The sequence below is a fragment of the Saccopteryx leptura genome, chromosome 6 (assembly GCF_036850995.1).
Source record: "Saccopteryx leptura isolate mSacLep1 chromosome 6, mSacLep1_pri_phased_curated, whole genome shotgun sequence".
Classification (NCBI taxonomy): domain Eukaryota; kingdom Metazoa; phylum Chordata; class Mammalia; order Chiroptera; family Emballonuridae; genus Saccopteryx; species Saccopteryx leptura.
This window is the reverse complement of record NC_089508.1, coordinates 34,495,643-34,519,986: the sequence shown is the minus strand read 5'-3', so window position 1 is coordinate 34,519,986 and position 24,344 is coordinate 34,495,643. Positions and strand designations below refer to the sequence as shown.

Here is a 24,344-nt window from a genome sequence, read left to right as displayed (position 1 = left end):
TATGGTGGAGAGATAGGACTCTGTGAGAACAGTTGAACTAACTGCTAACCTATCAAGGCACTAGCTTTACATATGATACCCAAACCCATCCTCCCTTGGTCTTAGTCCACTGAGTAGAGGAACAGCCAGTGGTGGAATTCAAATATAATAATTTAACAACTGGTTCTCTTCCCTAATGACCATTTTAAGTATAAAAAATAATATAGTGAGGAGTAGTTTATTATTTCATGCATTTAATACTTAAATAAGTATAAAAGAGGTACACAAAACCATGTAAGTTTTAAAATATTAATAAAAAATATTAAATAATACCTGACAAAAAACAATAAAATTGTTATTTAAGATATTTCCATATTGCTTCTTGCTTGGCATCCTCACTTGCAATTTTTTTCACCTATAGACAGAATGAACATTACTACGGCTGCTTAGAATACACTGTTGCACAGATAAAGGTTAAAATAGAGTAAGGAATGTAAATCTGAAATATCCACATTGGGTGGCTGCCCAGGCACCCATCTTACAGAGAATCCTGATTACAAGTGCCATTTTAACAAATTATTCGCTGAACTCAACAAAAAACTAGGCACCAGTTCCGCTGAACAGGTGCGTACTGGCTGAATTCCACCACTGGGGACAGCTGATCTCCATCCTCTGGGTGAGTACATGATCAAGGCCAAACCAATCAAAAAATGCCACTCCCATTGCTTTAGTAAGTGCTTTGAGGGTGGGCACATGACCTAAATCTATGGTTCTCAAGATTTTGTTTCAGGATCCTTCTTCACTTTAAAAATTATTGAGGATTCCAAAGAGCTTTTGTTTATGTAGGTTATATTTATATATATATATAATATATATATAAATTCAGTGAGAGGAGGGGAGGCAGAGAGACAGACTCCCACATGTACCCCAGCCCATTAGGGTGCGATGCTCTGCCCATCTGGAGCATTACTCAGCAACTGAGTTCTTCTTAGTGCCTGAAGAGGAGGCCACGGAGCCATTCTCAGTGCCCGGGGCCAACTTGCTCCAAATGAGCCATGGCTGCAGGAGAAAAGAGAGAGAAAGAGAAAAAGAGAGAGAGAGAGAAGCAAGAGGGGGAGGGGTAAAGAAGCAGATGGTCGCTTCTCCTGTGTGCCCTGACCAGGAATCAAACCTGGGACATCCACATGCCAGGCTGATGCTCTACCACTGGGCAATGGGCCAGGGCCTAATTTTTTTTTAAATATAAAAATATACAAACACATTCCATTGGCCATCAGAGTGATAATATTATACATCACATAGCTTCTGGAAAATTCCACTGTATGTAATGAGAAAATGAGAGTGGAAAGAAAAACAATACCTTAGTATTAGTATGAAAATATTTTTGAGCTTGCAGACCCCCCTGAAAGGGTCCTGGGAATCTCCAAGTGCCCCAGATGGACTCAAAAATTACTGATTTAAATTATAGCCTATAAAAGCTAATACCATCTTTGCTACCATGTACAAAAAACTGATGTAAAAATTAAGTCAACAAAGAACAAAGCATAGATGAAAAATGGCATCTTGATGACATGCTTCCAGATCCTGAAGGTTAGCCAATCCTGAAGCTATACGTATGTCTGGACTTCTTAGCTGCATGGGCCAAAAATTCCTTCTGGCTTAAACTATGATCAATTACTCGCAACCCAAAATATTCTCATATATCTGGATTTCCAGATGGGGACCTCAGAGGAAGAGAGTAAGTGTGGAAAACATACAAAGAATCAGGTCACAAAATATTCATGCAGCAATCTGCACAGAACAAATATAATATCAAAAATGCAAGGAAAAGTTCAAATTTATCTTAATCATAGAGAACATTGGAAAACACTGTCTTACTTGTTCCAAAATCAGTGCCATCAAACTCCATGGGATACTAAGGTGGCTCAGTCTCACTTCACTAGAAGATAACAAGGGCATAGAACTAAAAGCGAAAATGTCAATTTAATTAATAGGAATGAATAAATTTATCTCACCAGACTTTGGAAAATTCTAATTTAGAAAACTACTTCTAGGAGAAAAGCATTAAGGCTACTTAGGCCAAATATTAACAGAGCTTCTTTTCTTTTCTTTTTTTCTTCTTCTTTTTTTTTTTTTAAACTGAGGGAGAGAGACAGACACACAGACAGGAAGGGAGAGAAATGAGAAGCATCAACTTGGTAGTTGTGTCACTTTAGTTGTTCATTGATTGGTTTCTCTTATGTGCCTTGACGGGGACTCCAGCTGAGGCAGAGACCCCTTGATCAAGTCAGCAACCTTGGGCTTCAAGTCAGTAACCTTACGGCTTAAGCCAGCGACCATGGGGTCATGTCTATGATCCCATGCTCAAGTGGGCGACCCTGTGCTCAAGCCGGTGAACCCACGGCTCAAGCCAGTGATGTCAGGATTTCGAACCCGGGTCCTCAGCATCCCAAGTCCACACTCTATCCACTGCGCCACCACCTGGTCAGGCTATAGCACTGTATTTTCATTAAGAGTATATCTAATTTCTAAATCCCAGGTTTTAAAAAAATTTATTGATTTTTATTTCTTGACTTTTAGAGAGGAAGAGAGGGGGAGATAGAGCAAAACATGGATTTGTTGTTCCACTTATTTATATATTCATTGGTTAATTCTTGTATGTGCTCTGACCAAGATCAAGCCCACAACCTTAGTGCGTCAGGATGATGCTCTAACCAAATGAACTACTAGTAAATCCTAGCTTTTATAGAAACCTCTGAACCTTCATTACTGATAGGCTGAATTTCTAATTTACATGTTTTCATGGCTATACACAGTAATATTATCTATCACCACCTATATTGGGTTGAATAGTGTCCCTCAAAATCTCATGCCCACTCAGAACCTCAGAATGTGACCTGTTTGGAAATCGGGTCTTTGTAGATGTAATTAGTTAAATGGGGTAATACTGGACTACAGTGATCCCTAAATCCAATGACTGGTATCCATATATGAAGGGCAAGTGAAAATACACGTAGAGAATAAGGTCATGTGAAGATGGAAGCAAAGATTGGAGTGATGCAGATATAAGCCAAGGAATGCTGAGAATTGCTAGAAACCACCAGAAACTAGAATGAGACAAGAAAGAATTCTTCCCTAGAGCCTACAAAGGAAGCATGGTTTGCAATAGCTTGTCCTCCAGATATGTGAGAGAATAAATTTCTATTGTTTGTGTTACTAAGTTAGAGCATCCCTAGGAACTTAATACACTAATTCAGCCAGCCTAAAACTGATCTTCGCTATAACCAACCTTCTTCTGGGGGAAAATATTAGGTTAAAATCAACTAGAGCTTCACCTTGCACCCATTTTTTTAATTGTGCTAAATACATGCAACAAAATTTACCATTTTAAGGTGTACAATTCAGTGGCATTAAGTATTACATTCAAAATGTTGTCAGCACCCATTTTTAACTGACTCAGTTTTAGTTATGGTCATTAGCCAAAGAGGAAAGAAGAATGAGTGAAATGAGCCTTAGAAACAGAATAATACATTACCAAATTCGTTCTTGCTCACATTTAGTGCTAATTAGGAGAGTCTGGCCACAGAAAAGCAAGTTAGCTTTTGCCTTATTTATATTGAAATTGTAATTAACCACAGGAAAGCTAAAGTACAGGAGGGCTAAGTGTAAATATACCATTACTGGAAAAAAGTCAAAGTTTATTTATTCATTAATTCATCTCTACTGATAAAAGTTCCATCTTCATAATGAAAATCATTATGAATGCCAGATGTTTACCTTTTATGTTAACTCTAAGTTCATATGAACTCCTATAGTTTCCATGATTAAAACCTTAAAAATGGGGAATAAGTTCCTGTGTGCTTCGAATTCTTTACATACTAACTCTAATTCTTTTACTTGGGTTCTTGCTCCGACCATATTCCTGAGACATTTGTCAGTATTGAGAAATGCTACTCTCTTCCTACCTTCCAGAAAATTTGCTTTGTTGTAACACCTGATTCAGGATGAATTTTGAAGAAATGCCACATTGTAACAGGAGTAAAAAAGCATGTGTATACTGCCATTTTCATTCAATAACCAGCAGTTAAAAAAAGAGTCATATTAGACATTAAGGCCACTGTTTTTTTCCTGTGTAAATTTTGTTACTGTTCACTAAATTCGGCAGAGATAAATACACTTGAGAAAAATTATTGGAAGACAAAAACATCTATTATAATTGTCTAGTTTAGTTCTACTAATATCACTTTCTCCAGCAATTTTAGTAGTTTTAGTAAACAAACCTCCATATACTTTATAAGGTTTAATTCATATTCACCCTTCCCAATTAAATTTTAATGAAGCTTACCATCACTTTTATACAGAAAGCTCCTTGTTTTTTTATTTACGGAAACAAATGTAGTGAAACAAAAGTGTCAGTTTCTTTCCATGAATAATTATAGAATTTATAAGTTGAAAGGATGCTTAGTCGACTACTTTATTTAAAAGATGAAGAAAAAGGTCCAAATTTGTTTAAGATTACAGAATCTATTAGTGGGCAAGTTTGAGATTTCTCTCTAAAAGTTTGAGACTTTTAATCATTTGAAATTTGAAGTAACTGTAGAGAATAAAGCTAGATTAGTAAGGTAACAATGTAATCAACTGTTCTTCATCTTTAAAGAAAAAGGAAACTTCTGGACATACTTTCCCATATACTACAGGTATATATAGCTCATTTGAAACTAGTTAAGAATCCCTTGGCCACAAGGCTCTACAGGATAATTATAGAAAGTGGGTTTGTGATCTGGTTTCCATTTTTAATGCTTTGTCAAAAATACTAGCAATACACATACTCAAAAGAAATTTTATTAATTTATTTTGTGCCACTTCAATTCCATCCACATCTCCTTTGTACTCCCATTATTTAAAATGAAATACGTAACAATGTGAATGAGGATAAGTCCGTGTTCCAACTGAAATGATAAAAAACTTATATTCATCAAATTGACTGATATCTTGTGTACAAACGTTGACAACACATTTTTGACACTCTGCTTTTCATTTTTAAGTTTTCCAGGCTTTACCATGGCTGAGAATCAAAGAAAAGAATATGTACATATGTGTGCATGTAGCTTTTTAAATCAGAAGTTAAAAGGGCTAAGAGAATGGAACTAAGAAACTGACACGAAATAGCCACAGGTGATTAATAACACATTTTATGAAAAACAGCGGCCACAAAAGCTATTTTCACGGTCATCGTATATCACACAAATACGGAAATGAAACTCAATTGCCATGGCCCGAGTATAACTATTTCCACTTTTGTGACACAGTTCAGGTAGGAGGAACAACTTCTTACTAAGATTGGTGCTTTTCATTTAAAAGCAGAGACCATGGCGATGAAGCCACAAAACCACAAGGCAGCAAGCAGGAGGAAGAGAAGCTTTGCTGCAGACTCCTAAGCTTCTTAAGATCGCCATGTAGATACTCGGAGCTGGGAGCCGACTGGGGAAGCCCGCGGGAAGACGAGGCAGGGGAGGATACCTCCTTCTTCAAGGCCCACGGCCGACTCTTGGTGGCAGCCGCCGTTCCGCAGCCCACGCAGCTTTCCAAGCTACCGCTAGGTTCCCCGGCGCGCTCAGGGGTCTCCGGCAGCTCCTGGGGTGGCGAGGAGTGGCCCCTCGCGCTAAGCCCCTTCCTCATCTGTCCAGGAGAGCCGCTCCGCAGCCCAGAGACCCAGCCAGAGGCCCCGCAAACGACGAGGCGCCCGGCTCGGCAGGGGATTGCTTCTGTCTGGCGCTCCGCTGAGGCAGCGTTCGGGTGTCGCGCGCACCCTGCTTCGCGTTCTCCCGGCCAATCCAGGGCTACTCGCGCGTCCCGGAGCGTTCCCGGTCTTCCCCGGGCTGGGCCGGCTCCGCACCGCTCCCAGTACTCCGCCAGCGAGCTCTCACTCCTCCCTCACTCTCCACGAGTTCCACGCCTCGCGGTGTAGCCCCGCCCCGTTCCCGAGTCCGCCCCCACAACCTACCGAGCGTGTGCTCTCCTTTCCCCTCGGGTTCTTGCTGTCCAGCCGCCCTGCCTCTGGCGCGCTGCAGAGCGGCCTGGGTCTCCGGCCCCCGACGGACACCTCTGCGCGTTCCCCTCCAGCGGCCACAGCGCGTACCGCCCCGCACCTCGCCGTCTCTGACCGGCACTCGGGGTCGCGCGCCCTGACTCCGCCCCCTCCCGCGGACTCGCGCGCTCCTGCGCGGCCTCTCCCCGGCGCAGTCCGACCCGCGCCCGGCCGCCCCCCCTCCGCCTTTCCCGCTCACCTCGCGCGTTCGCTCTCGCGCTGTCCAAGGCGAGCGCGCTCCCGGCCGGCGCGCTCCGAGCTCCGGCTTCTCCCGGCTCCTGTCAGTGCGGTGACTGCGCTGGGAAACATGGCGACCGAGGGAATGATCCTCACTAACCACGACCATCAAATTCGTGTCGGAGTCCTCACAGGTAACCGGGAAGGAGATCTGGGACCGGACCGCCTCTGTCCCCGACTTGCCTCAGGCTTCTTGCCTGTGGTGACCCTTCTCTGAGGCCCTGGGAGGAGGGAAGGCTGAGGAGGGGGGACGGGAAAGGGGGGCGTTTTACAATCGCTGAGAGCTGCTGTAGGTTGGGGTGTTCCCGTGCGACCCCCCGGGAGCAGGAGCCGGTCCCGTGGGATGTCAGGCCCCAGCGCCTTCGCAGCCGAAGTCCCTGGCCCCCGGGGACCGAGGGGCCGGTGCGGCGGGCGCTGCGGGGCTCCGTGTTGCCGGTGCAGGCGGCGGGATCCCGGCTCCGCAGCCTGAAGCACGCCGCTCTCGGCTGGCCCGCGCGCTTCCTCGGCTCCCGCAAGTCCGAGAGACGGGGGAATCCCACGGCCACCCCCTCGCCACCCTCCCCCTCCCCCACCCGAGTGGCCCCGCGCCGCTTCTGCTGTGCTTGCGGGGGGTTCGGGCCGGACACGACTTGGGTGTTCATCAGGCGGAACTCTGCTCCGCCGCGGGCTGCCCCTCGCGAGCTGGGCTTCCCCTCGGCCACCCATGGGACACCCCTCGTCTCCCCCGGGAGGTGGGGGATCGGCTTACAACCGGACCTCGCAAAGTGTCTGCATTCCGCCTTCCCAGCTAAGGGCCCTCTGCCCGCCTCTCGGTTTCCTTAGAGGGACGGGCTGAGCCTGCGGCTGGGATTCAGCCCCTTTCACTTGAGAGGGAAGGATTCCCCGACTTGGGCTCCTCCGTCCTCCTCCCCCCTGGGACCCCCCGCCCCCCCACACGGTCCCGAGGCCGGTGAGGAGCGCACTTTCCCGGGTCGCGTTTCCCTCCCTCGCGAACACCGTGTGTGCCCTGCATGTCTGATTCCGCTGCGTTGTATTTGGGTGATATCCCTTAGTTCGGCGATAGGCAGTTGCTGCAGGGCATGACTTCCGAGATGAATAGCAAGCCAATCTGTAGGGGTTTTCTGCTGTGGTTCTGTAGTTGGCAAGGTTTATGTGTAATTGAGTGGCAAGGCGGGGGTTAAAGAACTATATTTAGTTTGGAGTGAAGGAAATCCGAGATTTACTGTTGTGATTTCGGAAAAAGAAGTGAGGTAGACGGGAATCCTAGTGTCCCCCAACTCCCCAACCCCCAAATTCTTTTTAATTTTTTCCCCTTGTCAAATTCTGACAGGTTGAGACGGTGCTCGAGAAGGGACTAAATTGAATGAGACTTGCTGTTAATATTAGGTAGAAAAAAAAATTCTCTGCGGTAGATATTGAGTGCAAAGCTTAATTTGACTGCTGAGTTTTATGGAAAGGAGATATCCGTGACACTCCTTCCACTCTTAAGTAAATGGGTTGCCCTTTCCTGGTTTTCATTTTAGATATTAATGGCGATTTATTGATGGAATTTCGAAAGGCTCTTGGATAGAGAAACTAGTCTAAACCAATTTCTGGGAAGGGAATCCCCCCAAATCATATGAGCTGGTGTGTGTGTGTGTGTGTGTGTGTGTGTGTTTTGAATCTGTTGCCATGTGCAAAGATTCAGTTATATCTCAGAATTGTAGGAACTGGCATTGCTGATTTTCAAAAAATCTAATCATGGGTGTAAGAGTGTATTCCCTAGATCAATCCTCAATTCACACTTTAAATTCTAGCCGTGTTTTGAAAATTAGAGTAGTAAGGGTGAAGCTTAATAAAAAACAAAGTGTGTCAGCTGACAAAGGAAATGAAAAATCATGGATGTTTTCAAGTTAAACTACAGAGATTTTTAAACATTTTTTTGTTTATTTAAGCTTTCCCTAATAGTTTTATTTAGTGAATTATCTTACTTGGGTCAAGTGACATGGTTGTACAGAACCCTTTGAACGATGCAGCCCTTATCTGTATCCCTATAGTCAAATAGGGATAATACTGATAGGCAAACAACTGAAGAGGCAATTTATTTCATTATTTTGCTAAAATTGTCTAAATAAATTACTTATGCATTTGAAGACACAAGTAAAAGAAATTCCATATTCAGAATGATAAGGAGCAAATGTGATTGCCTGAGGCAGAATTTAGTACATTTATCAGAGGTTAAGAAGAAACTGACCTAAAAAAAAGATTTTATTTATTGATTTTAGAGAGAGGTTAGAAAGAGAAAGTCAGGGGAGGAGCAGGAAGCATCATCTCACAATAGTTGCTTCTCCTATGTTCCTTGACTGGGCAAGCTCAGGATTTAGAACTGGTGTCCTCAGCATTCCACATAGAGGGGCTTTATCCACTGCTCTACTACAGGTCCGGCTAAACTGGCATTTTTAAGGGTACTGTAATTGAAAGTCAGTGGCAACCTTATAAATGAAAATGTTGGTGATGATAAGGTTCTTGAACCCCCCCAAAATGTAATGTGAAGGTCTTGGGAAGCCCAAATGGGTTAGATAGATGCCATAAGCAAAATGTAAAGGAGAGAAGAGAACTTTGCCAGTGGAATTAAAGATAATCTGAAGAAGGAGGTATAGCAGTTTTTGGGGAAAGTCTAGGGTCAGAAATAAGGATGTAGCTGAAGGAATGAAGAGAAAGTTGCAGCTTTGGGAGAAGTGGTAACATAGAGCGATAGGATTTGATGATAAAAATGGATTTTTGAGCCCTGGCTGTTGTCTCGGTGGATAAAGCATCGTCCTGGCACACCAAGGTCGCTGGTTCAATCCCCATTCAGGGGAGAAGCAATCAGTAAGAACACAACTAAGTGGAACAATGAGTTGATGTTTCTCTCTCTCAAATCAGTGGAATATTTTTAATTGTAAAAAAAAAATGGATATTTGAAGTCAGAAATAACTTTGGGATTTTTACTTAAAAAGTTATTTGTATAAATATTGTCTACTCTGATGGATACATGGAGAAGAATCAGATGAAAGAGCACCATCCCTCAGTCTGCAAGTAGTGGATTTTATTAAAAACAGGTTAATATTTATGCTCTTGACATTCCATTGATTTTGAACCCCCCCCCCAACCCCCGCTATAACTCAATTGGTTCGAGTGTTGTTCAGATATGCCAAGATTACAGGTTTGATCCTGGGTCAGGACACATAAAAGAATCAACCAATAAATGCATAGTTAAGTGGAACAACAAATTGATGTTTCTCTCTCTTCCTCCCTCTCTAAAAATCAATCAATAAAAGTTTTTTTAAAACACCTATGAAAATGAAGCTATATTGTACAATTTTGTGTCTTATTGAACCTCAAGCGTTGCAGGTTCACTGTGTGAAATTATTCTTTACTGAACTTAAGTATTATGATTTTATACTTAAGATTGAGTTAAGAGGCCGCACTTAATACTGATTTTATGAGTGGTAATTTATGACTCTCTTTAAACATGAATGTCTTGTTTTGTAAAATATTCTCTGTATGCTTCATAATAGGCATTTTAAGTATTTTAGCTAAATCTATTTTACAGTGGTAGTGGAAAGTACTGTCTACCAGTGCAAAGCATTTTATGATGTGATAGTACTTTTGTGAAATTGTACTGTCATTTCTAAATTTCTAATTGGTTTCTTTGTGACTTTTTATTTATTTTTTGTTGCAAGATAATATTTTTTTTACATTTTTCCATTGATTTAAGAGAGAGAGAAGAATGGGGAGATAGAGAGAAGCGTAAACTTGTTGCTCCACTTAGTTGTGCACTCATTGGTTGCTTCTAAAATATTCCTTGACCTGGGATCAATCCCCAGACCTGACCTCCTCTGTGCTCTGGGACAGCTCTGTATCCATATAGACACCTGGCCAGGGCCCCAAGATAATATGCTTTGAAATTTTTCATCTTCTAGATGTTTTTCTAGTCTTCAGCTCACCTATGAAATTGGCAACTATAGTACTAGTCTATTGAAACTTCTTATCAGATGAATTAACTATTAGAATTTTTTAAACAAAATTTTGAAAGAATAGTGGTATAAAGGAAAATATTTAGTAAAGGCATATTTTTCTTACTTGATATCTCGAATTATTTAGGGCTTAGAAATCAGATTATGATAATATAACATGGACATTGTACTAGTTATTTTTTATCAGGAAAATTGGGGACTTTTTTGTATATAAAATAGGTTATGGAAACATTTTATGTTGAACATTATTGTCCATCTCTAGGAACAGTATTTTTGTCAGTAACGCTCTTATGTTGATTTGCCATAAATGAAGTATTATAGTTCTTTGTTACACAACTAAGATCTAGTTTTTAATTTATCTGTTTCTTATATTCCCTACTTATATTACTCTTTATAACAGAGAAAAAAGATAATATGATGATGAATAACATGATGCAAACAAACAAGTATCTACTGTTTTGAAACTAGAAATAAGATGTGGGGCAGATGTAGGATTTTTTTTTTTTTGATACCTTCAGTAGTAATTATACTTAAGTGAGTTTTAAAAATTACATAGTTAAGTAACTATATTTCAAATGTGTCACTTTTTACCTAAGTTTTTCTACTTTTTATTATTATTGATTTTTAGAGAGACAGAGGAAGAAAACATTGATTTGTTGTTCCACTTATTTATACATTTATTGGTTGGTTCTTTTTTTTTTTTTTTAAGTGAGAGGAGGGAAGATAGAGAGACAGACTCCTACATGCACCTGGACCAACTAGGATCTGCCTGGCAACCCCAGTCTGGGTCAATGCTGTGACCAACCAAGCTATCTTCAGCACTTTGCTGATGCTAAAACCAATCCAGTCACTGGCTGTGAGAGGGGAACAGAAAGAAGGGGAGGGGGAGGGGAGGAAAAGCAGATGGTCACTTCTCATGCTTGCCTTGACCTGAGTGAGATCCAATCTCCGATGTTTGCAAGCCCGGTCTATGCTCTCTATATGCTTAGCCAACCCTCCAGGACAATTGGTTGATTCTTGTGTGTGCCCAGACCTGGGATCCAACCCACAACCCTGGCTATTGGAAGGACGTACTAACCAACTGAGCCACTGGGCTATAAAAGGTCTACCGCTATAAAAGATTCTCTGAGATATCAGAAAAATAATGAATACATACATGAATAATATAGAATGAGATAGATTGTATTCCACTAGGTAATTACTATTGTATTAGGTAGCCACAGCGAATGTTTGATATCAAAGTACATAGCTAAAGATGATAATTCATTACCTAAATTTTCACTAACAGTGGCATGGATGAGAAATGATGCAAATATTTGGGAAAGGAAGTTTTAAAAATCATACTTTTGCTCTAGTAATATACGTTTTTATTACACTGAGCTGTAGATCTGTAATCAATAAGAAATATATTAAAACAGGACATAAAGCTAGATGATAGGAAGAAAAGACTAATTGTAAATGAGAACACCTAAAATATTAGTTACATGTGTAGCATCTTAATCATTCAAAATATTGAAAAACTAAATTCTAAGCCAAGAGGATGATAATTCTGTAACTCTGGAATTGTTCAAGCATTTTTTTATTTCATTACTCAAGCTTATTCATGTGCATTATACTGTCAATATTATATTCTGAAAAGCCCATTTATCGATGTAAATATATAAATATATCTTTGTTTTGAGAATAGAAGTTTTCATTAAGTAGCCAAATCACTGTTGCAAACAAAACCTAAAGCCTACCAGACCTGGCAGGGTGGCTCTGTGAATAGAGCATCCTCCTGGGGCGTGGAGGTTGCAGATTCAGCTGGATCCCAGGTCAGGGAGTAAGGAAAACAACTGATGAGGGAACAACTAAGTGGAACAATGAGTTGATGCTTCCCTCTCTCTCTCTCTCATATCAGTGGAAAAATTAAAAAACAAAACAAAACAAAAACAACCCTTAAGTCCCACCAAATGGAATTGTGATTCTGGCAGACATACCAACATTAATCTGTATGACTTTTGCTCAAAGGAAGCCTATTTTTTTTTCTGTTTACAGAAACTATCATGTGTATTAATAATACTAATTGCTTTTTTTTTTTTTTTTCACCTTACACAACTTTAACAACAGCAAACATAAGAAATGATTCAGGGTCAAATATGTTTTTTCCATAATGTATAACTTATGCATATCATTGTCTCTTCACTGCCTGCAGCATCAAATCCAAACTCCTTTGAGTGATAAATAAGGCTCACCATAATTGTGTCCTCCTGTCTTTCTGACCCTGGCTCAAACCATTTCCCCAGCAGTCCCCTGCATGGAGCCAGGGGCAGTGAGCTTGTAAAATGGTTTTGTGTTCTCAAGCTTTTTTTTTTCACCTAGAATCCCCTTTCCCACCTCATCTTTCTCTGCTAAACTCCTACTTACCCTTTATGATACAGTTTGAATTTCATTTCTTCCTACTCAGATCCTTCTCTTTCCTCATCTTTCTAATTTAGCTGCTGCAAAATGTGCCCAACTCTATCATAAGTCCTTAAAATGTATTACGGTATTCTGCTGTGATCCTCCCCCTGAATAAACTTTGAGCTCCTGAGGGGCAGGGAGAATATTTTTCATCACTGTCCCCTCAGGGGTGCTGTATGAGGAAGCCCATTTCTTAAACTAGGTTGTTCTTTCTTTCATGAATTTTTGGTTAGAAGCAATATAATAGAGAATTAAAATTTTAAAGTAGAAAATCATTAAATTAATTTCTAATGAATATACTTAATACTGTCATCACTTGTCAAATACTTTATAAGCTATTAGTACACTGTTTTTTACATATTAAGAGATTGAACTTTGTTAAAAACACTATGACTAATTCATTTTAACTGAGGTTTATGATGGAAAAGCAGCAATACATTACTGAGGAGGAAATGATGTATGAGTCTGTTTTTACTCTTACAGGTGATAGATTCCTGGTTAAGTTGAATAGGGTGCCTTTTTGGAACAGTGTGTAAAAACAGGAAAAATTTATATGTTGCTGCTGGAAATGGGATTGAAGAACAACAAAGCATATTTGGAATTTGAAATGTTAAAAAAAAAAACAATAAAAAAGAAAGTAATGAAACCACAGGGATTTCTTCCTTCATATTTGGGCAGAGAAAATAAATTAGGAAGAAGAAAAGATTATTTAACCTCCTTAACAGTAATTGGGACTGTAGTTAATATGAATAGCATGCAATTCTTACTTAATTTTTGAATGACTGCTCAAAAAGCAAATACCTAATGGAGTATTGTCATGTAGCTCTGTCCAGGTTGTTTAGTGAGTCTATAAGTTGTATTTAATTAATTGATTTTAACCAAGTAAGTAGAACTTTTTGAAACTTTTATAATTAATATAAACAACCCAAATGTTTACAGTAATTTTGCAGTAACTATACTTTTTAAAAGAATAGAATAAAATTTACTATGTTTTTAAAAATTTACTAATATGAAAAATAAAGAAGCAAGGAAATGAGATCTGGTGAAAGAAGCATTACACATTTGTGTCCTACTTTTCAAATTAGGGTATATGGGAATTCTCTAAGGATTGTACACCTTAAAATCTAAGGTATGGGAATAAACAATTATTTTAAATTTTTATTTTTTTAAAAATTAAACTTGCCTGACCAGGTGGTGGCGCAGTGAATAGAGCATTGGACTGGGATGCGGAGGTCCCAGGTTCGAGACCCTGAGGTCGCCAGCTTGAGCGCGGGCTCATCTAGCTTGAGCAAAAAGCTCACCAGCTTGGACCCAAGGTCACTGGCTCCAGCAAGGGGTTACTCGGTCTGCTGAAGGCACGCAGTCAAAGCACATGTGAGAAAGCAATCACTGAGCAACTAAGGTGTTGCAATGAAAAAGTGATGATTGATGTTTCTCATCTCTCTCCTTTCCTGTCTGTCTGTCCCGTCTATCCCTTTCTCTGACTCTCTGTCCCTGTAAAAAACAAACAAACAAACAAAACAAAAACAAAAAAATTAAACTTACTGGGTTGACAATGGTTAATAAAATCAAACATAATACTTGAAGTAACTATTTTACTTGAAACCATGTAATTGAAACCACTTTAATATTAGATAAGTATGAGTAAATTAGGCACAGAATGTAGAATTCTCATGAGCTTTTAAGATAAAATCTGAATCTTCAAAGAGATTTCAAGTGAGCCCATTATATAACTCCAGACTTCATCATTCTTCTGTTATTGGTACTTTGGCAAAAAAACATTTAAGGAACACTAGGTCACCAAACACTAGAAGGCTCATTTTCTAATGCTAATCTGGCCAGTAACTTTTTATAACCATGAGCAATATTACTTAACTCTTTCTCTCAATTGTTTTCTCTTTTTTTTTTTTTTTTTTGTCTTTACAATGGAAATGATTATGGAGAAGAGGTAAATTATACATAAAAAATCAGGAGAATAAAAAATGGAAGAAAAGATAAAATTTCAGAGAGCAGGTGTTATCAGAATAAATTGAAGGAAAAATATTTATATTTTTTCAGTTTAGAAATTTTTGTGGCATTAACTTTTTTTCTGTTACCAGTAGTTTCAGTCTTACATTTAATTTCAAAGTCAGCTCAAACCTCACTTCTTTAACAAAAGGACTTATTCTCTACAATGATATTTTTCTTTGTTTTCCTTTAGTGTTTATAAATTGTTATTTATCCCCTGTAATCATGTACATGTGGGAGGCTGCATGTTGTAGGGTTTTTTGTTTTTGTTTTTTAAGGACTTTGGAGTCACAGACTTAGATTTCAAACTCTGGTTTGCCCTTGACAGTGGGAAGTCATTTAACCTCTGAATTTGTTTCCTCCTTCAAAATGAACATGGCAATACTTACTTCATAGAGTTTTAAAGAAGTAGCTGGCCCCAGCTGCTTGGCTCAGTGGTAGAGCATCGACCCAGCATTGAAAGTCCCAGGTTTGATTCCCCGTCAGGGCACACAGGAGAAGCAACCATCTGTGTCTCCTCACCTCCTCCTCCCTCCTTCTCTCTCACTCTACCCTTCCCACAGCCATGGCTCGATTGATTTGAGCGTGTTGCCCCAGGTGCTGAGGGTGGCTCTGTGGAGCCTTCACCTCAGGTGCTAGAAATAGCTCAGTTGCAAGCATCAACTCCAGATGAGCAGAGCATCCCTCCCCAAGCAGGGATTTCAGGTTGGATCTTGGTCAGGGCTCATGCGGAAGTATGTCTCACTATCTCCTCTTGTTTCACTTAAAAAAAAAAAAAGGAAACTGAGGTAATGTACATGAAAATGCCTAATATGTGTGTCTGACTTGGAATATATACTCAATCTTTACTACCTTAACCTTTTCATATGTTGCTTGGTGCAAGTTGCTAACAGCTTCATGTATAAGCATCTTATTCAAAATAGATTTTAAAGTCCTTGAAAAGGGTGATATGTTTCTTATTTCTTTTGTACCTTTTTGTCATAGCAACTGTTAATGAAGTAGTTGCATAGAAGATGTTTAATGAAAAAACTGAGTGGTGTGACATTTACATGGTATCTTAGGAAGCAGCTAATCAGAAATATTTAGGTATACCAGAACTTCACTGTTATTAATGAAAAGATAGTTCAGTGTAGGTGGTTTAATATTTTTTATATATTTATAACTGGTAACAGGGTGATACTAATAATATGTATTGGAGACATTTTATACTATCAAATTTAATATATCGCCTCCTAGTTGATGGTCATAGTCTGTATGAGGATTATTTTAGGGTAATTTTACAGCAATTTTTAAAAATATCATCTTACAAAATAAAAAATTTAAATTATAGGTAAAATTAGAAATTCCGAAAATGCTGTTATTTATTTTGAAGTTTAACTGTGTTGACCAAAATAGCAAAACAGTACCTGAACTGGGGTGGTGCAGTGGATAAAGCGTTGAGTTGGAATGCTGAGGTTGCTGGTTCGAAATCTGGGCTTGCCTGGTCAAGGCACGTATGGGAGTTGATGCTTCCAGCTCCTCCCTCCTGTCTCTCTCTCTCTCTCTCTCTCTCTCTCTCTCTCTCTCTTCTTTTCTCTCTCCTATCTTAAAAAAAAAGAAAGAAAAAAGAAAAACAGCGAAAAATAGGAGTCAAAAGTCAAGACACTTAACCACAGTTTCCCTTTTCCTTAGTTTTGAATGGGAGTGACTATGCTTACCTTCTAGGGTTAATGTGAGGTACAAAGGTTCTGTGCTCAAGTGAGGGTTAAAATAGTGAATAAGACTGATAGAAGACCTTTTCTTCTTGGAACTAATATTTTAGCCATAATAACATGAACATAGTATTTAATCAAGTTCGATATTGACAAATTCAAGCTTAATTTATGTTGCATTTCAAAGAATAAAGAGCTTCCATATTTTATTTTTGATGTGGGTAAGTATAAGGACCAAAATTGCTTTCAAGCCACTTTTTACACACATTTTTAAACCGTTACAAATTTCCTGCTTTCTAAGATAGAAAATATTGAATGAATATAATACAATTGTTTTTTTCAATTAGGTTCAACTTATTACTGCTAACATGTATGGGGCTTATATATATAGTATAAACATGTTCTATTTGTTCTAATCACTTTGCATATGTTATTCAGTCCTTCCTCTTATACTGCCTGAGAAGTAGAGTTTAAGTAACTTGCTCAAGACTACACCAGTGGCAGTGCCAAAATTCAAGCACAAGTTTGACTGTACTCTTAGCAATTATATTTCTGTATCCTATTATGAATATCTGTTATTATGGAGTTTGGTAGTATGGTTCTTTACAGTATTTGCTTTTCAGTTGTGACTTTACATACTTATCCTTTCCCTTATATTTGTAGTCTGCTATAGCCTTCGGAAGCACATAAACAACCTTGCTAAGAATTTTATATGATCTCACATTCAGTTAGACTTGAAGTGCGGCCTAAAGAGTAAGTATTTTCACTTTGGGGTTGAGGGCATCAGAGGATAAATTGTTTATTACTTATTAATTTACTTATTTCTTTGTACATGAGATTTCAGGATCATGGTTAATTTGATCTGCCTAATGCTGAAAATGTTAATAAAATTTAGAAACTTGTGAAAGAAAGAGAGCAAGTACAGTATGAGTGCTAAGTAGAAATGAAATGTTTTCTTTAATTCTCTGTGTTCTGTTAAGTTGTTTTTTAAAAGAACATTAAGAAAAAAGTACATTTGAACTGAACAGTCATTCAAGTCTAATTCAGGTTAAGAATTTCTGGATATCTTGGAAATAAGGAGTTGAATATTAAAAAAAAAGATGAATTATTTCAAAAAGTGATCACCTTTCCCCTTCCACACAACAGTCAATACTGATGCCTGGCTGGGTAGGTAGGTTGGTTAGAGCATTGTCACCCATATTTGATCCCTGGAGAGAGTACATACAAGAATCAACCAATGAATACATAAATAAATGGAACAACAAATTCAGTTTGTTTTTTTGTCTCTCTTCCTCTCTCAAAAAAAGATTAATAATAAAAAAATAGTCAATACTGAACATTTTTATTCTAATGCAAATTTTAAAAATTATTATAAAATTAATATCCATACAATAAGGTTACATTTGCATTCAGTCGCAAGTGGGAAAGCTCCTAAATTAAGTCATATTTTAAATTAGTTTAAAAAACTTATTAGAATAATGTATTTGTGCTTTGTAAAAAATGTGACAATACAGAACGGTAAAGTGTGAAATTAAGCCCTACTACCTTATTTCCCAGTTTCTCTAGTGTTAACCACCTTTAAGCTTTTTGTTTTTGTTTATTCTTCTGTATACAAGTATATATTTAAATATGCACATATGAAATAATATATTATATCAGAATTTGCAAATTGGCAGACCACTGGCCATAACTGACCAGTAAACATGTTTCATTAGGTCCATATTATGTTTTTACAAAAAAATATGTTTCTACCATTTAACAAAAGATGAATGCATAAATAAGTCCAATTATATATTCCATAAAAACCAATATTTTTAGCTTTTTAAGCTTCAGTAACTCTGTAATCTCTATCTCACATGACAGTAGTTGGTTAGAGTGGCTGTCCCCTGAAGAAAAGGGCCTGGGTTGTCCAGTTTTCCATGATTTCCACTTAACCTAAGTATGTTAATCTGCCTTACTCCATAGGCATTTGAGTTTGTGATCTTTGCTAAAGCATAACATGATATTCTGAACTTTCCTGTCTCTCCAGCCTGTCTTGGACATCTTTTCATATTAGTGAAAAGAATAATAGTTAACCTTATTGAGAGTTTACCCAGTATAAAATGCTTTCCTAGAGCCTATTACATTTAATCCTCAGAATAGTATCACTATTTTACAGTTGAAATTATAGTAGAGATTAAGTAATTTGCTCAAATTACTAAGACAAGAGGCCAAGCTGCCTTTTGAACCCATGTAGTCTATTCTTAGAGTGTAAGCTCTTATTCATGACATTATACTCCTTGGCATTTAACAATTAGCTCATATATCCTGACCAAGCAGTGGCACAGTGGATAGAGCATCAGACTGGGACGCAGAGGACCCAAGTTCGAAACCCTGAGGTCGCTGACTTGAGCTCGCTGGCTTGAGCGTGGCCTCATCTGGTTTGAGCACAGCTCACCAGCTTGAACCCAAGGTCATTGGCTTGAGCAAGGGATCACTTGGTCTGCTGTAGCCCCCTCCTCATCAAGGCACATATGAGAAGGCAATCGATGAGCAATTAAAGTGCCACAATGAAGAATTGATGCTTCTCATCTCTCTCCCCTCCTGTCTGTCTGTCCCTGTATGTCTTTCTCTCTGTCTCTGTCACAAAAACAACAACAACAAAAAACCAATTAGCTCATATAGACTTACAGCTTTCTTTTTGATGGTTCTATTATAACTATATTATAGGTTATGATTTAATCAATCCTCAATTGGTAGACATTGAGGTTTCTAATTTTTTACTGTGACAAATGTAGGTATTACTTTTGTACATTTGTCATTATATTATATATTTGTGAGTTTTTTTTAAGATGTAAGATTATAATTAGTAAATTTTTGGTTCAATGGTATATAAATTTTAAAATTTTGATAGAATGCACTTATTTATGCCTTCAACAAAGGAATTACTGATTGTAATTAATATTCTCACCTTCATTTGGTATTATCTTTTTAATCTTTACAAGTTCTTTTGAGATATATCTCTTTTTTGAGTTACTTATATACTTGGATCAGGACCTTTTTATTGCAAGAGACAGATACTCAGCTCGAAATTAGTGTGATAGAAAGGGGGAATCTATTAATTTATTTAGCCACAGAGTACGGAGGAGAAACTCTGTTTAGGGACTTAAGCAATGTGATCAAGTAGTTAATATGATCACAGACTCTTATTCTCCACTTCAGAGATTTGATTTTCTGAGTATGTTTCAGGCTCGCTTCCTTTATGTAGCCAGAATTTAGGGAGAGGGGTAGGTTAGGAGGTAAAGTAATAGACAATTTCAGGCTTCCCCTTCCCAATTAGTGAATCCACAGGAAGGATTTTTTTTCTTGTGACATTTGTATGTACATTTCCAGGATGCTCTCTCATCTGTTTTGGCTCACATGTTCATATTTGGGGCTAACTGTTGTGACTAAGAGAGTGAAGGCTTTGATTGGCCAATTCTCTTTCACATGCCTATCTTGGGAGGGGGACACTACATAGGCAGCCTCACCATTTCTGCCACTGGAAGAGGAAAAGGGTGCTGAGTGGACAACTCTTTCTAGAGGTTCCCTGTAGTCGTGAGGTCTTTTTACTTTCTTCTTTTTTTTCTCTAAGAATATAGTTTATTATATCTGCCCCATTTCTTCTTTCTCTTGCTTCTTCCATAAAAATGGCCCTCTGTCAGATACTTGTAGTTCTAAATTAGAACTGGAGCAAGTTAAGGTCTGATAATTAGTGGGTTAAACTCAGGGCCTCCTAATATTAACAGTATTTATCAGGATTGTTTACAATGACTTCCACTTGTTCATACTCTACATAGGAGTACATGGTTATTTAAGAACATTTTGAAATAGTAGTATACCTCTAACAGAGAGTAAAATTTTACTAGTTTTTACAATGGTCCTTTTATGTTGCTTTATTTTAATTTTATGATCAGCTATGGGTCTTTAGTCTCTTTTTTTCCCTACAAATAATCCCTCCCAGTGTTTCCTAAATTTTGTGCTAGCAATACTTTTCTGGGAGATGTTATAACAGGTATGGTAGGAAGAGGTTTTTACATGGTCAGGTAAATTTGGAAAGTGCTATATAATATATCCCTCTTTTTGGAGTTTTACAGTCTATTAAAGCATGTTAAAGGTGTGAGTATACAATTTTGAATCCTGTTGAACTTTATTTAGTCTAGTGTTTCCAAAACATTTTGATAACTTCTTTAAGGCATACCAGAGTTCTGTTCAATACCTCTTTTGGAAATATGTAGTGATCTTTCCTCTGCAAGTGAGCATTTGGAAGTTTATGATCTTATGGAAGTTTATTCTTTAACTTTTTGATGTAGAAATAGTGGTTTCCTATAACACACACAAACACACACACACATTCCCCCCCAATAATTCAGCACCTCTTATTTTGTTCTTTTTCTTTTTTAATATTAAAATACTAGCTGAATATATTAGTATCTTACTCAGAACATCTATTACAGCAAAGACTAGAAAGACTAATCTTGATTCTATTACTGTGATGTAGGGAAAGAACACTAGATCAATTTCTATTTTGATTTTTTCCAATGGGAGTTTGGTATCATTATCAGTAATATGTAAAGGGCAGTAGGTGCTCTCTCAGATCTCATTTATTTTTCTAATCTTATTAATCCCAATCATAAGCATACCTTATGTTTACAGTTCTCTCATTGCTTGTTATGTTATTGATGTATCTACAATCTATTAAAGAAAGCAAAATTAGTGATCTGAAATGCTTTCCTTCAAAAAAGATAAATTGCTAGAAAAAGATACCAACATTTATGCCGAGTGAAAATGGAAATAAATGGCTGTTATTTCCAATGCATAATATTTGCAGTTTTATTTCATTCATTATCACATGCTACAGAGTTCAAATTGCAAAATGCTTAAGACTTAGAATAAAAATTACATACATGTAAATATAGTAACTAATTCACATAATCAAGCTTGGGAGAATAATAGTGATTTAGTGGTATTTTTTTTTTTGATTTAGCGGTATTTGAGTTACCTTTTTCTTTTAAAATTTTAATTGTGGTAATATACCAGAGATCTGGAAAGCAAAGTTAGCACTCCTTCCAAAAAAGTTATGATTATTTTGCTATATGTATTTAAAATAAGGCTATTATAAAAGTAATACATATACCATTATTAAACAATATTATATATATTTTAGGTTCACACAGATATAGCAGGTCCTCCAATTACATCGTTTTGTTTAACATGTTTTATTAAAACATTGATGAGAAAAAATAAAATAAAATCAATCCCAGGCTGTGGCCACTATGTGTGGAGTTTACAGATCTCCCCATCTCCGTTTGGGTTTTCTGCAGGCATTCTTTCCTCACACGTCACAAAGATGTGCATGTTAGGCGAGCTGGTGTGTCTGAATTGTCCCAGTCTGAGTGAGTGTGGGTGTGTATGATGTGCCCTGTGATGGAAGGGCATCCTATCCAGGGTTGGGACCCTCCTTGTGCCCTGAACTATTGGGACAGGTTTCAGCCACCTTCTTCAAATGGAAGAAGTAGGTTGGAAAAAATAAGTATCTTCTTGTTTTTATTAGTTTTTCTTAAGTGTATGTATGACTCACATTTGTTTCAGTTTTTAATATTAGAAGTGTTTTGGGTCTTTATTTAGAAGTTAGGTGATGTTTTTGTTACTAAAAATATGCTATAGGAACTTAACTCTTGTTTATGTCAATGAGTCTATGGTAAAGTTGATTTTGTTATATGTCATTTGATTAAAGTCATAGTTTCTAAGAAATCTATCCATGATAAGTGAGGACTTACAATACCCAGAATAGTAGGTGGGCTCTGGATTAGATCGCCTGAATTTATACATAAAGTGACATTAAGTTTTTAGAGTTACTTTACTTCTCTAAACTTCAGTTTTTTCATTTGTGAAATTGGGAATACCAATGACTACCTTAGATCATTTTTAGCAGGAAAGTTTGGCAATCATTGACTTAGGTTATTATAGACTTGGATTTTCAAATTGTCTTCTGCAGCTGGGTCAGTGAAGGAATATTAATTTTTAAAATTGTAAATTATACATCATAATGAAACATTTATTCCTTTCTGATTCTAATGCAGTTCAGAAGTGAGTCATATCTTATATGTGAGAGACTTGAAATGAAGACACCCCTACTCCAATAGTAGGAATTTTTAAGCAGCTTTTAGCTTTTAGGTGTGGATCTGATTTTGTTATTTAGTTGTTTTCCTGTCCATGATGAATATATTAGTCTGACCATAGCCTCACTTGTTAAACACAGTACAACCCAGTTCAGTATTATCTTAGTTCATTTTGGTTGCTGTAACAAAGTGCCATAGACTGGGTAACTAATAAACAAAAGAAATTTATTTTTCTCAGTTTTGAAGACTGAGATGTCCAAGATCAAGGTGCCAGCAGATTCAGTGTCCAGTGAGTACTCTCTTCCTTAAGACAGTTCTTTTTTCTCTGTCTCCTCATATGGTGAAAGAGGGGAGGAAACTCTCTGTGGCTTCTGCCTTATGACTAACCTCCGCCCCAAACCGCAAGCCATTACACTGGGGGAATAGGTTTCAACATATGAATTTTGGAGAGGTGGGACACAAACATTTAGTGTATGTCAAGTGTGAACCATTTGACGTGCTTTGCATTGTGGGCTACACCTCTGACAGGTGACCTTGGAGATACTGTGGTTTTGCTTCCACACCACTGCAATAAAGGGAATTTTTTGGTTCCCCAGTATATAGAAAAGTCATATTTACACTATACTATAGCATATTAAGTGTACAATAGCATTATATTAAAAAGGAACAATGTAAATGCCTTTAAAATACCTTATTGCTAAAAAAAAAAATGTTAGCTATCATTGGAGTTATAATCTTTTTGCTGGTGTAGTCTTACTTTCAATTGGTGGAAAAAATGCAGCACTGTATCTGGAAAGCACAATAAATCAAAGTGCAATAAAACAAGATATGCCTATAAATATTTATAGGATCAATCTTTAAATGTGAAGAATTGGCTGTAAAGTATGTTGACATGTTAAGTCATTTGTATATTAAAACACTTGCCAAGTACTGTATGATTGGGTTTACCAAACTGTTTTTGTAAAGGGTCGGGTAGTAAATATTTTAGGCTTTGTGGGCAGTGTGATTTCTGTCACAGGTAGTAGTACTCAGCTCTGTCCTTGTAGCATGAAAGCAGTCAGACAACATGTAAATAAAATATATTCCAATAAAACTTTATTTGCAAAAACAAATGGTGGGCCAGAATCCCAAAGTCTAAAATAATAGTCTGTGTTAGGAAAGTATAATTCCAAGTTACCTGCATATGAATGAACTTTTATATTCATTAAAATGTACATTGAAAACCACTACAAAATTTAGTGGCATAAAACTATAACCTAATGTCTTTCACATATCTATGAATTAACTTAGTGGTTCTACTTTAGATGGCATTTGTTGGGATGCTGGTTATAGCTGTAGTCAGCTGGGGCTTTACTAGGACTGTTGTAGTCTTGGTTCTTCTATATGTGGGTTTCTCCATGTGGCGGATTCATTAACCTCATGGTATGATGGCAGGGTTTCAAGAAGTATTTCAAGAGTAAGCACTATGTTAGCAAGGAAGCAGAAGCTGCCAGGCCAATTAAGGCTTAGGCCTGAAACTGGTACAGATTCACTTTGCCATTATTGTATTGCTCAAAGTAGTCACAGGCCCAGCCCAGAGTAGTGGTAAGAGACTAGGAATACTGGGAAGCGTGGTTAATTGGGGGTCATCAAAATGACAGTTTATCACAGGGTTGTTTTTGTTGTAAGTACAGCTCAAGTTAAACTAGTTTTAGTAAAGGGAAAACATTGTAAGAATAATGGGATGTCCATCTCACAAAACCTGAATACAGGATGAGTCCTC

General features: G+C 37.9%; 1 protein-coding gene across 8 annotated transcripts in view; it reads left to right on the top strand.

Annotated features, from left to right (window-relative positions):
- The first annotated feature begins 5,650 nt into the window (after positions 1-5,650).
- The window catches only part of GPHN (gephyrin), a 509,895-nt gene continuing 491,201 nt past the window's right edge, over positions 5,651-24,344 (top strand). For all 8 annotated transcript variants that reach the window (XM_066388097.1, XM_066388096.1, XM_066388095.1 and 5 more), the window contains exon 1: positions 5,651-6,438. In XM_066388097.1, coding sequence (XP_066244194.1) covers positions 6,375-6,438 — 64 coding nt within the window. In that variant the 5' untranslated portion in view covers positions 5,651-6,374. The remainder of the gene's footprint in view (positions 6,439-24,344) is intronic.